Source organism: Monodelphis domestica, chromosome 2, assembly GCF_027887165.1.
Source record: "Monodelphis domestica isolate mMonDom1 chromosome 2, mMonDom1.pri, whole genome shotgun sequence".
NCBI classification, from domain to species: Eukaryota; Metazoa; Chordata; class Mammalia; order Didelphimorphia; family Didelphidae; genus Monodelphis; species Monodelphis domestica.
In genome coordinates this window covers 209,862,530-209,878,569 of record NC_077228.1, presented here as the reverse complement: position 1 = coordinate 209,878,569, position 16,040 = coordinate 209,862,530, and the positions used below count along the sequence as shown (strand labels likewise).

General features: G+C 37.3%; 1 protein-coding gene across 1 annotated transcript in view; it reads right to left on the bottom strand.

Moving 5' to 3' along the window:
- Nucleotides 1–16,040, bottom strand: part of MAP3K3 (mitogen-activated protein kinase kinase kinase 3) — a 126,750-nt gene that overhangs the window by 67,755 nt on the left and 42,955 nt on the right. Inside the window, exon 5 of the mRNA XM_007482552.3 lies at nucleotides 15,763–15,862. Within this exon, the coding sequence (XP_007482614.1) occupies nucleotides 15,763–15,862 (100 nt within the window). The remainder of the gene's footprint in view (nucleotides 1–15,762; nucleotides 15,863–16,040) is intronic.

The window sequence follows — 16,040 nt, the reverse complement described above, 5'->3', positions numbered from 1 at the left end:
CAACTCTGATGAATATCTCTATTCTATACTTCAGTACTTGACTAGATGTATGATTCTGTCAGTGAGAGTTCTCCCTCCATTGATGCAGAGAGCAACTTAAAAGAATGCTCTGAGAGCCTTGCTAAGCTCCAAGCGTGAAGGTTGACAGAAAAGTCCAAACCAACAGATACATAATGAGAGGAGCAAGACTATAGGCAATGACAGGGGGAAAAGAAGGGGCAAATATGAGCAAACAACAGAAAAAGAAAAAAGAAATTACAATAGCTTCTATTCAGGCAATGAACAAAGAGCAAATTGTAACAGAGGAAGATAAAGGAATACCAAGCAAAAACACAGAAACTCCAGCAAATTGGACACAGGCTTTAGAAGAACTCAAAATACAATTCAAAACTTGATTAAGAGAGGCTGAAGACAACTGGGAAAAGAACTTAAAAAGCAAGATAAGTCATCTGGAAACAGAAAACAGTATCTTGAAAGCCAAAATTAATCAGCTTGAAAATGAGGCAAAGGAGATTAAATATGAGGCAAAGAAGATGAAAGATGACCTCCATAGAAAATCAGACCAGAAGGAGAAGGATGATCAAAAAGCCAGGGATGAAATTTAGTCTTTAAAAACCAGAATAAAACAATTAGAAGCAAGCAACTAAACAAGTCAGCAAGAAACTATAAAACAAAATCAAAAGAATGAAAAAAATTGAGGAAAATATGAAACACCTCATTCAAGAATCATTGGTCTACCAGAAGACCATGACAAAAGAAAAATCCTGGATATCATACTACAGGAAATTATCCAAGAAAACTGCCCCGATATTCTAGAACAAGAGGGAAAAGTGGAGATTGAAAGAATCCACAGATCATTTCCTGTACTTAAACCACAACTGACAACACTCAGGAATGTTATAGCCAAATTCAAGAACTACCAGACCAAAGAAAAAATATTACAAGCTGCTAAAAAGAAGTCATTCAGATACCATGGAACTACAGTGAGGATAACACAGGATCTGGCTGCATCTATATTGAAGGACTGAAAGTCTTGAAATATGATATTCCAGAAAGCAAGGGAACTAGGTCTACAACCTAGCAACTACCCAGCAAAACTGACTATATTCTTACAGGGGATCGGATAGTCATATAATAAAATAAAAGCATTCCAAGTATTTGTAAAGAAAAGATGAGACCTGAATAGAAAATTTTATGCCCAAATACAGAACCCAAGAGAATCATCAAAAGGTAATTAAGAAAGGAGGAAAAAAGAAAAACAAAACAAAACAAAAAACATTTTTTAAGGGACCCAATAAGTTAAAATGATATGTATCACTATAAGAAAAGAGGATATTGGTAACTCTTAAAAATTGTTATTATCACCTGGATAGCTAGAATAATTATACTTAGAGGGGAAAATGACAAACTGTATAGGATGAAATGCCAAGACATAAAATGTATATAGTACATATGTATATGTATGAATATATATATATATATATACACACACACACAATTAGAGTTAAAATGAGAGGTTAATACTAAGAGAAATGGGAAAAGAAACAAAATGGGGTAAATGTATATGACACAAAGAAGCACATGGTGGGGGGGGGGGGCATCAATACACTGGAAGGATAAAGAGGTTGGAGATAGGAAATACTCAATTCTTACATGCATTGAAATTGACTCAAAGAGGGAAGAACACTCAAATACATTTGGGAAGAGAATTGATTTGTGCCCTATAGGGAAGTAGAAGGGTAACAAACGGACTGGTGGGGAGGGAAGTAATACAATGGAGGGAGGGGTGGTAGTTTAAAAAGACTGTAAAGAAAATAAGAGGGGAATAAGAAGGGAGGGGGTGTTGAAACAGAAGGATAATAAGGGTGGGAATAAGGAGGACTGATTAAAAACAAAACACTGGTGTAGAAGGAAATACTGAAAGAAGAAGGGGAAGGAAAAGGACTGGAAATCAAAATGCTGGGAAATACATAGCTGGTAATAATAACTCTGAATATAAATGGAATGAATTCACCCATAAAATGCAAGCAAATAGCAGAGTGGATTAGAAATCAAAACTCTAACATATGCTATCTACAAGAAACACACATGAGTAAGGTAGACACACATAGGATAAAAGTAAGAGGATAGAGCCAAATGTATTGAGCATCAACTAACAAAAAGAATGCAGGAGTCACAATCATGATATCTGGCAAAGCCAAAGTAAAAAATAGATCTAGTCAAGAGAGATAGAGAAGGTAATTACATTCTGATAAAAGGCAGTATAGATAATGAGGAAATATCAGTATTGAACATGTATGCACCAAATGGCATAGAATCCAAATTTCCTAAGGAGAAACTAGTGGAGCTCAAGGATGAAACAGATAGAAAAATTTTACTAGTGGGAGACATGAATTTTCCCCTATCAGAACAAGATAAATCAAACCAAAAAATGAATAAGAAAGAGATAAGAAAAGTGAATGAAATCTTAGAAAAATTAGAGTTAGTAGATACGTGGAGAAAAATAAATAGGGACAAAAAGGAATATACCTTCTTTTCAGCAGCACATGGTACATTTACAAAGATTGACCATGTAATGTACTAAGGCATAAAATCATTGCAAACAAATGCAAAAGAGCAGAAATATAAGCAAGCTTCTCAGATCACAATACAATGAAAATAATAAATAGTAAGGGTACATAGAGAGGCAAATCAAAAATTAAATGGAAATTAACCAATATAATTCTCCAAAATCAGTTAAAGAACAAATCATAGAAACAATAGTTTCATTAAGAAAATGACAATAATGAGACATCCATTAAAAATCTATGGGATGCAGCCAAAGCAGTACTCAGGGGGAAATTTATATCCTTGAGTTCATATATTAAGAAATTAGGGAGACAGAGATCAATGAATTGGGCATGCAAATTTAAAAACCAGAACGTGAACAAAATAAAAATCCTCAGATGAAAACTAAATTAGAGATCCTAAAAATCAAAGGAGAAATTAATAAAATTGAAAGTCAAAGAACTATTGATTTAATAAATAAGACTAGAAGCAGGTACTTTGAAAAAACAAAACAGACAAAGTACTGGTCAATCTAATTTTAAAAAGTTAAGAAAAAAAAGAAATTGAGAGTTTACAAGATGAAAAGGGAGACTTCACCTCTAATGAAGAGGAAATTAAGGCAATCATTAAAAACTATTATGCCCAATTATATGGGCATAATAAATAATAAATAAATAAAAACTAGGTGATATAGATGACTATTTACAAAAATATAAAATGCCTAAACCAAGAGAGGAAAAAATAGAATACCTAAACAACCCCATATCAGAAAAAGAAATTGAACAAGCCATCAAAGAACTCCCTAAGAAAAAGTTCCCAGGACAAGATGGATTCAAAATTGAATTCTATCAAACATTCGAAGAACAACTAATCCCAATATTATACAAACTATTTGACAGAATAACCAAAGAAGGAGTTCTACCAAATTTCTTTTACAACACAAATATGGTACTTATTCCAAAGCTAGGCAGGTCAAAAACAGAGAAGGACAACTAAAGACCAATCTCCTTAATGAACATAGATACAAAAATCTTAAATAGGATATTAGCAAAAAGACTCCAGCAAGTGATCACAAAGGTTATTTATTACCAGGTAAGATTTATACTAGGAAAGCAAGGATGATTCAATATTAGGAAAACCATCCACATAATTGACCATATCAACAAGCAAACCAACAAAAATCACATGACTCTCTCAATAGATGCAGAAAAAGCCTTTGACAAAATACAACACTCATTCCTATTGAAAATGCTAGAAAGTATAGGAATAGAAGGGCCTTTCCTAAAAATAATAAACAGTATATATCTAAAACCATCAGCAAACATAACCAGCAATGGGGATAAACTAGAAGCCTTCCCAATAAGATCAGGAATGAAACAACGATGCCTATTATCACCTCTATTATTTAACATTTTACTAGAAACACTAGCAGTAGCAATTACAGAAGAAAAAGAAATTGAAGGTATATAAAATGGACAATGAGGAGACCAAGTTATCACTCTTTTCAGATGATATGATGGCCTACTTAAAGAATGCTGGACAATCAACTAAAAAGCTAGTAGAAATAATCAACTACTTGAGCAAAGTTGCAGGATACAAAATAAACTCACATAAATCATCAGCATTTCTATATATTTCCAACACATCTCAGCAGCAAGAATTAGAAAGAGAAATTCCATTTAAAATCACCCTAGACAATATAAAATACTTAGGAATCTATCTGCCAAGACAGACACAGGAACTATATGAACACAACTACAAAACACTCTCCACACAATTAAAACTAGATCTAAACAATTGGAGAAACATTAATTGCTCATGGGTAGGACAAGCTAACATAAAAAAATTACAATCCTACCCAAACTTATTTGCTTATTTTTTTTAAACTCTTACCTTCCGTCTTGGAGTCAATACTGTGTATTGGCTCCAAGGCAGAAGACTAGTAAGGGCTAGGCAATGGGGGTCAAGTGACTTGCCCAGGGTCACACAACTGGGAAGTGTCTGAGGTCAGATTTGAACCTAGGACCTCCCGTCTCTAGGCCTGGCTCTCAACACACTGAGCTACCCAGCTGCCCCCCTTATTTACTTTTATTTAGTGCCATATGTGATTATTAGATTCTCTCCATCTTGCTTGGTCTAGCACCCAGGAATGTGCACACCCACATTACACGGGCATGTGCTAGCAAATGACAAATCAGAAACAGCAGACAGACAGACCCCTGGCCTGTCCTAAGTCAAGCTAAGCTATCATTGGTACAGATGAGATGCAGGAAAGTGGCGTAAAATCGTCTATATTAGGCACATCACTTCCTCTCTCTGCCTCTTTCCGCGGAGAGGCGACCCTGGCTGGCAGCATGTTAAGTATTCCGACATCTTGGTGAGGTGGCAGTTATTTGTCTGGGTTTGGCAATGAGTTTGCCCTTGAACTGATTCAAGCTCATACATCTTGGCTGAGCCCTTTTGGAGTTCAGGCTGATTCCTTCCTCCTTACTTTCTAGAGCCTCTGGTCTTCCTTCTGGCACTAGCCAGAAAGGGAGAAATCCTACTCCCTTTCCTTCTTTCTTCTTCTTAATCTCTTTCTAGTATATCAATTAAATCACCATAAATTTTCAGCTGACTTGGATATTTTATTATTTGGGATTTTCCCTGGCAACCAATTAAATTTAGATTTTAAGTCACAACGCTAAAATTATCTTTACAGTTTTGTCTGACCATATACGTCAGTTGTGACGAAATACCCTCAATCTTCTTAACTTTCCTAAATCTTTTCTCTAATGTGACTAAATTCAGCTTTTAATAGCTTATTTTGATCAGCTGTAGAGGTAAGTTAAATTTGGAATTTTTCCCTCTCTCCTTAAATTAGATAGACTACAGCTGTTTTTCTCCTTTTTTTTTTTTAAATCCACAGTGGCAGGACTGGGAAAGTTGTTTAGCTACAAATACCCTTTCCCTCAGGGAACAAATGTCCAGATTAGGAGTGAAGGGAATCTAAAGAGAATTTTGGTCCTTGCCCTGCTCCCCATGTGTTTTGTGAAGCCTGCTAGGAAAATAATTACAAAATATTATATATCAAAATGAATACTACATTCTTCAACATTTATATGGTGGTTGAAGAATTAGGGACATTGAGGAATTCAGCATGCCTCCAATATTTAATATTATTAGGTAATGTCATTTTTGTACTCCTCAGTATTATGTTTAGAGATACTAACATAAAAAGATTATTTGAAGCTGAAATTCAGAAAAACATGCAAAATTACAAAGCTAAAATACAAGAAATCATGCAAGAATCTGAAGATAAAATACAGAAAATTATGCAAAAATCTGAAGATAAAACACAGGAAAACAAAAAACATGCAATATAAAACACAGGAAAATATTTAAAAATTTGAGGCTGAAATACAGGAGAACATACAAGTCCAATTGGATGATCTAAAATGTTTCTTACAGGATCAATCGGCAAACATCCACCCCACCAGAAATAGGTCTAAACATGACAGACCTGTTTCTGAACCTCTAAATGAGGAAATTTCCTTCCTTGAAATAGAAATGGAAAACACCTTCCCTATAGCTCAGTTACAGTCTTGTTCTCTCATGGTCTGCAAATTTATGCTGAACTTAATCCCTAAGACCCTTCCCCTGCAATCCCAGTTTCTCATGTTCCTCCTCCTTCACAAAACCAAATTCCAGCCCAAAGGAGATCTCGTCCTACAGAAACTCGTCTTAGTCAAACGGACCCACAGGTACCAAATTCAATTAGAGGCCTGTTTCCTCTAAGAGAAGTACCTGAAATAGGACAGAATGGGGATGTGGTGACTTTAAGGCACAATATACCATTTACTCCCCAAGAAATAAATGAATTTACATGAAATGTTCCCACATATGAACAAGATCCCTTTCTGGCAATGAAAAAGATGACCGACATATTTTTTTCAATATAATTCGTCTTACAAAGACGTTGAAAACTTGCTACAGACTTTTTTAACTGAACGGGAGAAAAATAAAATAATTGCTCATGTCAACAAAACCCGGGGGTGCAATGCAGCACATTTACCATCTCAGGATCCCAAATGGGACTATAACGACTCTGAGGATCTTTTACAACTATACCGTGGTAGAGAGGCCATCCTAACAGCAATGAGAGAGTGTGCAGACAATACAGATAAGTTGACAGAATTTGAAAAGATTAAGCAAAATGAGGAAGAGACACCCTCCAGATTCATGGACAGAATAATTGAGTTTGGGGAGATACCTGGATTTTGACCTAGCTAAAGAAAATAGCATAAGTTAGAAGGCTCTTTGTCAATAACTCTTACAAAGTGATAAGGGATTATATTAGATCACATTGCTCAAGATGGCCAGAGATGGACCTTGAAGAATTGTGGAAAACAACTCTATATGTTGCAAAGGGAAACAAAGAAAAGGAGGAAGAAAATAATGATATCATAGAGAAAATAAAGAAAGAATTGAGATGTTTAAAAGATAAGATGGCTAAAATGGAAAGTGGGCATGATAATCAACTAATGACACTTGCTCCTCTCCAGGAATCTAATTATTGATCCATTACCTGCCAATTCTGTGAGAAGAAGGGTCACAAAATGATAAGAGTGTAGAACTTTACTCAAGATTATCAGAAGGAATACACAGTTTAATAACAACTACAGAAGTGATAATTATAGAAATAACTATAATAATGCTAATGGAAACCACAACTTTAGGAATGATAACTATAGGGATATTGGGAAAATGATAACTCAAACCAAATGACTCCACAACAATATAACTTAAGTGGTGCTCTTCCAAAAAATACTTGAGGTGATAATGCCCCTCAGGGGGGTGATCTTCAGGGGGGTGCCCAAGGAACTTCCCAAATACAATGAAGGTGTTGGGGGGGGGGTGCTGGGGCACAGGAATCAGAGGATACAACCTTTGATTTTCCAGACTCTGATGTCCTACTACCCGATGTCCCTATCCACTGCCCCCCCCATACTAATGAACCCCATGTTACCTTAAAGGTGGGTAACACCTATTATGATTGTCTTTTAGACACTGGATCTTCCAGGCCTGTATTAAAGAGTACACCTGATTTACACTGTTATTCTGTTGGTTCAGAGAATGTAATGGGAGTGTATGGAATACCCCAAAGGGTTAAAAAACTTTCCACTAGAATAATGTTTGTAGGGCCCCTAGAGGTACAACATTCCTCCCTTTTGATGCCTAACTTCCCTTCAAATTTTCTGGGGAGGAACCTATGCAAACTCAGAGCTACAATAACTTGCACCCCAGAAGGTCCCTTATCATTGGAAGTACCTGGGGAATCTTTAAATTTACTCCCTGTAATTCTCTCAGAGAGTCGGGAGGGGAAAGAGAATTCCATATTTGTAATACCTGAAGGTATACCAGAGTCTCTTTGGGTCACATCTTCTTCCAATGTAGGTTTACTTAAGTCAGCTGTTCCTGTGCAGATAAAAACTAAATCTAGCCCAACTCCTTCCATTCCTCAGTATCCCCTCTCAAAAGAGGCAATAGAGGGTATTACCGTAGTAATAAACTCATTAATTGACCAGGCAATAATAATCCCTTGTAAATCTGAATACAACACACCCATCCTGCCTGTTAAAAAACCAAAAAGGGGGCCCAATGGCAAGCACCTCTATAGATTTGTACAGGATTTGAGGGCTGTGAACAATCACGTTATAAAGAGACACTCCGTAATTTTCAATGTAAATACTATTATTTCTTCTATTCCTAGCGCAGCTACATATTTTACAGTAGTGGACTTGTGCTCAGCCTTCTTTTCCATACCCATACATGAGAACTCCAAGCATTTCTTTGCTTTCACCTGGCAGGGCTGAAAGTACTCCTGGAGTTGTTTGACACAGGGTTTCGTAGATAGCCCGAGCTTATTTGCACAAATTTTGAGCCAAGGTACAGATAATATAAAATTTAAAAACAGCAAATTAATCAAATATGTAGATAATCTACTCTTGGCTTCAACAGATGCAAAAGCATGCCAGGAAGATAGTGAACACCTTCATTTGGAATTGCACAAAAAAGGGCATAAGATCTCGAAGGATAAGGTTCAGTGGTGTCTCCCCAAAGTAGAATATTTGGGGTTCATTCTGACAGCTGGTGCCCATTCTATTTCTCCCAAGCGATGTGAATCTTAAAAATTCTCAGACCCTACTTCATAACATTTGGTTAAGACCATTCCCCATTTTAAACAATGAAGAAACTTAGATCAGGAATGTGAGACCTCTCTCTCCCTAAAGCATGCTTAAGTAGGGATGGAGTAAACTCCTTGCTGAACAATGAAAAATACTTAAACCCATACTTATAGTAAGGCAAAAGTTCTTAAGCTGTGCCTATTTTTAGATCTAATACAAAAGGGTGCTAAGTACCTATAAAGGTCAGGCAACTTGTGAATTTACAAGGAGCAAAGAGGTGAGAACTTACTCAGAGGTTTTTTCAGGTGTGAACTTAATCAAAAGCTTAAGTCTACTCAGGTGTGAATTAAGAATGGTCTGTCCTTTGGAAAAAAAGTCTACTGTGATTGGTAGATGTGAGAACTTAGGGGAGGTGACACAGAAGAAAATTCCCTTTAAAAGGAGGTCAAAAAGGAGGTCTCAGGAGATTCAGAGATTCAGCTGGGAAAAGCTGAATTAGAGGAGGCAGCTGGTGTCTCTCTGAACACTAGACTGTTGCTTGGACAAATCTTGTGGTGGGTGGATAAAAGACTGACTGACCTCTCTCTTAGAGTTTTCAGCCTAGGCTGGCTCATGCTGGCCTAGGCTGGTCTAGCCCTTTTTTTCTCATTATTTCCTTTCTCTCTCTCTCTCTCTCTGTCTCTCTCTCTCTCTCTCTCTCTCTCTCTCTCTCTCTCTCTCTCTCTCTCTGTCTGTCTCTCTCTGTCTCTCTGTCTCTGTCTCTCTCTCTCTCTCTGTCTCTCTCTCTCTCTCTTTCATTAATTCTTCATTTGTATTAATTTAAATCTCTATAAAACCCAGCTGACTTGGGTATATTTAATATTTGGGAATTTTCCCCTGGTGACCACCTTATATTTGATTTAAAACAAGACACTGTCTTGAAACCATATTTTCTGCGGTCACAATTTAAGCCAACCACTCTTCATCTGCCACAGTTTATGACTCCCACTATTTTAATCATCACAGTGAATTGAAAATATTCAAAAATTGAGTGCTCCTACCACTAAGAAACAGTTAAGAACAATTCTGGGAGCAACAGGGTTTTGCAGACAATGGATCCCTTGCTATGGGGAAATTACCAAGCTCCTTATAGCACTAACAAGAGATTCAGTCCCCAAACCACATTAACTAGAGCCAGAACACCTGTCAACTCTATCAGACCTAAAATAGGCTATCCTGTCTGCCCCTGCTCTAGGCATCCCAGATTACAACAAGCCATTTACTTTGTATGTACATGAGCAAAGAGGGGTAACTTCAGGTGTTTTAACTCAGACTTTGGGGCCTTATCAGTGCCCAATCGCTTATTATTCTGCCCAACTGGACGCAGTAGCATCAGGAGCACCACCATGTCTTAGAGGAGTAGCTGCTACAGCCTTACTAGTGACAAAAACTGTTAATCTAGTATTGGGATGACCATTAACAATTATGTGCCCACATGAGGTAGAAACATTGTTGCTAAGGCATAGAACACAGGCATTCTCAGATCAGCAAATTACAAGGTATGAAATAACTTTGTTAAATAGTGAAAACATTACTTTAAAACACTGTACAACCCTTAACCCTGCCACCTTGCTTCCAGATTTACCAACTTCAGGAGAACCATTACACAATTGTGAAACACTAGTGTCCATGGCAGAAAAGCCTCGCGATAATCTCTTGGGCACTCCCTTACACAATCCAGATCTGGTCTTATTTACTGATGGTTCCTCTTTTATGAGGGATGGCATACACTACACTGGAGCTGCTATAGTCACAGAATTTGCCACTGAGTGGTCAGTTTCACTGCCCTCTAATATTAGCACTCAAGGGGCAGAACTCATAGCTCTGAAACATGTCTGTATAATTGCCAAGGATAAAAAGGCAACAATTTATATGGATTCTAGATATGCTTTTGGCATTTGTCACTGGGTTGGGATGCTATGGCTCCAGAGAGGATTTCTAACCTCAGGTAGAAAATCTATAGCTAATGCAGAAATTATTAATGAAATTCTGTCTGCTCTCCAGCTGCCTGAAGCCCTAGCTGTAGTTCATTGCTCTGCCCATAGAGGTGGCACTGACCTTGTCTCTAGGGGAAATGATCAAGCAGATACCGCTGCAAAGCTAGCAGCCACAGAAGAACCTGAATTAATTTTAACATTAACAACCACTGATGACTTAAATTTATCACTTTCCTATAATGAAGAGGAAATGGAAAAATGGAAGCAAAAATTCAAATCAAAACAAATTAATGGAGTATAGGTGTCATCTGAAGGAAAACCCCTGTTCCCTAGAAGTTTCTATCACCAAATTTGCCAATCTATTTATAAAAATAGTCACTTTGGCACCTGTTGTGGACTCCATTAAGAGAGTATGGATAGCCCCTGGTATAACTACCATAGCTTCTAAAGTGTGTACACTTGCTCTACCTGCCAAGCATATAACCAACATGCCTTTCGTGGCAAAGCCTTTGGTGGGTGTCCTCTGGCTTACACACCTTTTGAGCACCTACAGATAGATTTCATAACAATGCCAAAGTTCAGACATTATAAATTTTGTCTAGTCATAGTAGATCAACTGAACAGATGGCTGGAAGCATTTCCTACAACCCGAGCCACAGCGGCTTTTGTTGCTAAGGTGCTTTTAAAAGAAATTATTCCTCGCTTTGGCCTGCCGACACGTGTTGATTCAGATAGAGATTTTACTGATTCTTTCCTAAATCAGATATATTCTTGCTTGGGGATAACTCCCAAATTCCATGTTCCATATCATCCCCAGAGCTCAGGCCAAGTTGAAAGAATGAACAGAGAACTTAAAACTATGATTGGCAAATTATGCACTGAAACACATTTAACATGGCCTGAAATTCTTCCTTTGGCCCTATTTTATCTTAGAAGCAGGCTTAGAGGAGACCTACACATCTCACCATTTGAGATGCTTTTTGGACATCCACCTATACAGGCTAAGCCTTTCTCCCCTGCATATACATCATTATTAGGGGGAGATACTTCTATTGCTTCCTATTTACAGGAACTGCAGCACAAACTGTGTGAACTCCACGAATCTGGAGCTGTAGTACAAGCTGGACCACTAGACTTTTCTCTTCATGACCTGAACCCAGGAGACAAGGTGTATATTAAGAATTTCCAGTGTACTGGAACAACTCAGCCTTCCTGGGAAGGGCCATTCCAAATATTGTTAACTACTCCAACATCTATAAAGATTGGAGAGGACTCTTGGATTCATTGCTCACACGTAAATAGAGCATCTTCTATTAAAATTGATTGATTATATCCTATACATGCATTGGAGATAATAATCCATGGACAAGTAGAAGCTGGTTTTTTTTTTTAACACATTGAATTTCTGAATTTTTTTCCCTCTTTTCTCTTTTTCCTTATTTTTATTATTGCTTTTCTTTTATTTTTATTAGAATATTTGATTTTTCCCTTTTCTCATTTCTTGTACTTAAGGTACATACAATCAATATTAATTTTATTCTGCAATAATATAAGTTTAAAATATATATGTACATATATACTTGCTCTAATATTAATACATACCCAAACAGCTTTAATCTGTGGGAACCTGCCATTTATTGATAATTGTTATGGGACTATGATTAATGTTTGTATCTGATTCTAGCAAACGGGATCAAAAAGGAACACAGACTTAACCTGAATAGTACCAAAAGAGCACACAGGTCAAAAAAAAGAAAGAAACCAATCCAGGTAGGATTGATGCACTTCTAAGCCAATACAAAGGACTTGAACCTAGTGTTGAGACTTGAGGTTGCAATGCTTGACATATGTTAAGACGTAGGCCTTCCTTGTATCCACACTCTTTGTGAAAATACTTACAGACAAGGACCAAACTTTGGCTATCATCCTGGCTCCCTCTATCCCTGAAAATGAAGGAAAAATCAGACGAGGGAATGACACTTCCCTATCAAAAAAAAATTCTAGTTCCTTTTCTTCTTTTGGTATGGCAACTTCCTGTAGTCTTGGCTGCAAATGGGTAAGTAAAATATTACTGCATTCTGCCCTACAGACTTGTGGGATAGAAATTACTTTAAATTGGACCTGTACAAGGACCTATTATTAATTTATTCTTGCTTACTCAACATTTTATATACATAGATTTTGCCATTTTTATTCTGATTTTGATTTTTTTCTTTCCCCCAAAAGTTTAACTTTCTTCCATTTTTTATTATGCTTTTGTTTTTGTTTTTCTCTTCTTTTTAATAATCAACTCATACACCCTATAACTCAAATATTGCATCCTGAGCTGAACTGGATGTTTTTTTAACACCCACTTCAGGGGGGATTGTATTTTAATAAAAATCCAAGATTTTGAAATTTTTGTTCGAGAAAGATCTTCAAGGAAGAAGCTTGCTAACTCCTAAATCCAGAGAATGAACTGTTGCAGAAAGATGCCAGAAAACCTACACTACATCAAGAAGATCAAGAATGAACTTTGAGTGTGGTTAATTGAACTGAAGTTTGATAGTTTGATTGAACATTTATTTGAATGTATACTCCTATACCAAAAGGGGAATGTCCCTAATTGGTTTTTGTCAATGCGCTCAGCAAACATTGGTTTTGCTGTCTGTCTTCTATTTCCCTCTTCTATCTAACTATTGTAATTTCCTCTTAGAAATTAAAAATCGTATACATCTGTAGTTAAAAGTACTTTAGGACTACAAGATGATTATGTTAAATGATCAATGGGGAGACTAGTCTCCCAATGACCATCAGGGGGGATTGTGAAGATTGGATTTAACTATCTTCTGATTGTAACAATGAAGACACTCTCTTAACAAAATCAGGAATGTCTACACCCATACTTATGGATTAAGTATTCAGGAAGATGGCCTTTAACAGATATGTGCAGAAACAGCTGACAGACCCCTGGGCTGTCCTAAGTCAAGCTAAGTTACCATTGGTACAAATGAGACACAGGAAAATGATGTAAAACTGTCTACATATTTAGCATCACTTCCTCTCTTTAGCTCTCTTTTCCCTGGAGATGTGGCTCTGGCTGGCAGCCTACTAAGCGTTCCGACTTCTTGGTGTGGTGGCAGTTATTTGTCTGGGTTTTGGCAGTGAGTTTTCCCTTCAGCTAATTCAGGTTCAGGCATGTTTGCTGAGCCCTCTTGGAGTTCAGGCTGATTCCTTCCTCCTTTACTCTCCAAACTTTATCTTCCTAGAAGCCTCTAATCTTCCTCCTGGCACAGGCCAGGTGGGAGAAATACTACACCTTTTCCCTGTCCCTTCTTAATTTCTTTCTTCCATATTAATTAAAATCACCATAAATTTCCAGCTGTCTTGGGTATTTTATTTGGGATATCCTAGGTGACCAATAATTAATATAGTTTAGGTCACAACGCTGAAATTATCCTTTACACTGCACTCTTTGTGGTGGCAAAAAATTGGAAAATGAGGGGATGCCCTCCAATTTGGGAATGGCTGAACAAACTGTGGTATATGTTGGTGATGGAATACTATTGTGTTCAAAAAATAATAAACTGGAGGAATTTCATGTGAACTGGAATGACCCCCAGGAACTGATGCGGAGTGAAAGGAGCAGAACCAGGAGAACATTGTACACAGAGACTAATATATTGTGGTTCAATCGAATGTAATGGATTTCTCCATTAGTGGCAATGCAGTGATCCTGAACAACCCGGAGGGATCTACGAGAAAGAACACTATCCACATTCAGAGGAAAAACTGTGGGAGTAGAAACACAGAAGAAAAACAACTACTTGATTACATGGGTTGAGGAGGATGATTGGGGATATAGACTTTAAATGAACATCCTAGAGCAAACATCAACAACATGGAAATAGGTTCTGATCAAGAACACATATACTACCCAGTGGAATTGCATGTTTGCTATGGGAAGGGGGAGGGGGAGGGAAGGGAGGGAAAGAATATGATTCTTTTAACCAAGGAATAATGATCTAAATTGACTAAATAAAATTTTCAAAAAAAAAAAAGAAGAGTGAGAGCTGCTATGACAGACAAATTAGGAAAAATTCTATACTCTACAGCCAATTTAGTGAGGAACAAATCCATTTGGAGACTAATTCAGGCTGGTCCTCAGGCAGCAGACATGATCTGCCACCAGACATAGATGTAAGGTTTTTCTACCTTGAGAGGACCAGCCAAAGTTTTATTCCACAAGTGTTTGAGAACTCAGGTCAAATCCCTCAGTGCCAGAGAGAGGAAGAATTTAGTGGAAGTCTCCATTTCATGTTGAAAATAAATTCCCTTTTTTCTCAGTTACACCTTTTTAGCATGCAGGCACCCAGAGAGTTTTTACCACAGATAACCCAAAAACTTTAGGAATAGTTTATTTAGTTATACAGTGCACTGACCAAATCAGAGTTGCCATTTTTTCAACCTTTTCTCAAAGGAAGAAATTAAAAGGTCAAATGTAATATAAATTCCACTAAGGACTTCTTCCACAAACTCTTAATTCTGATAAAAGAATAAAGAGGATAAAGTTTGAGAGGTTACGGTCCCAAAGCAAAGTAGGTGCTAATTTTCAGTAAAATCTTGAAACCAAGATTTGAAACAAATTACAATACAGAAAATTTACTTGTAATCAAAAATTGAAGTTCCACTGGGCATAGAAACCTGCATTTCTGATTCTCAGATGAGGATTCTGCCCAACAAGCTCACTGTCCCCAACACTTAGCCCACCTTTCCTCTTGGAAGTACTGTATAAAGCTGGAAAGAATGGAGATTCCGTCACACAGTTTAAAAGAGAATCAGAGGACCTTAATCACAACATGGTAGTCAAAGCTACCCACTGTGAACAGGAAGGAGAGAAATGGAAATGCTTATATTTTCTCCCCTAGAGGAAAGAGCAGAAATCAAGTTGCTGTGAGAGCGATGAAGATGGATTCCAAAGAGGGAAAAATAGGGAAAAAACCTAGGAAAAAGTCCTCATCTGAACAAGGAGGAAGAAGAAGATGGAGAGCTGTCCTCTTCTTGGCCTCAGAACCATCGTTCTATTCCCTTACCTCATTATTCATATAATGGAGAACTAGGGGTTGCCCAAATGCCGTCTTCACCTTCTGTTCCACATCTTCATATCTCACAGGGCGGCTAAATGGAATGATTCTGAAAAGCAGAAAAAGACCCAGAAAGTTGTGAATTTGAGATATAGAGGGAGAATTATTTTTCTTCTCTCTTTTTTCATCTCTCTCCCCCACCCCCCTACTGCTCATGGGTGTGTTCTCCCATGCTTCAGACTGGTCAATGATATATATGGGCACTGCTTAATCTCCCCAGCATCACA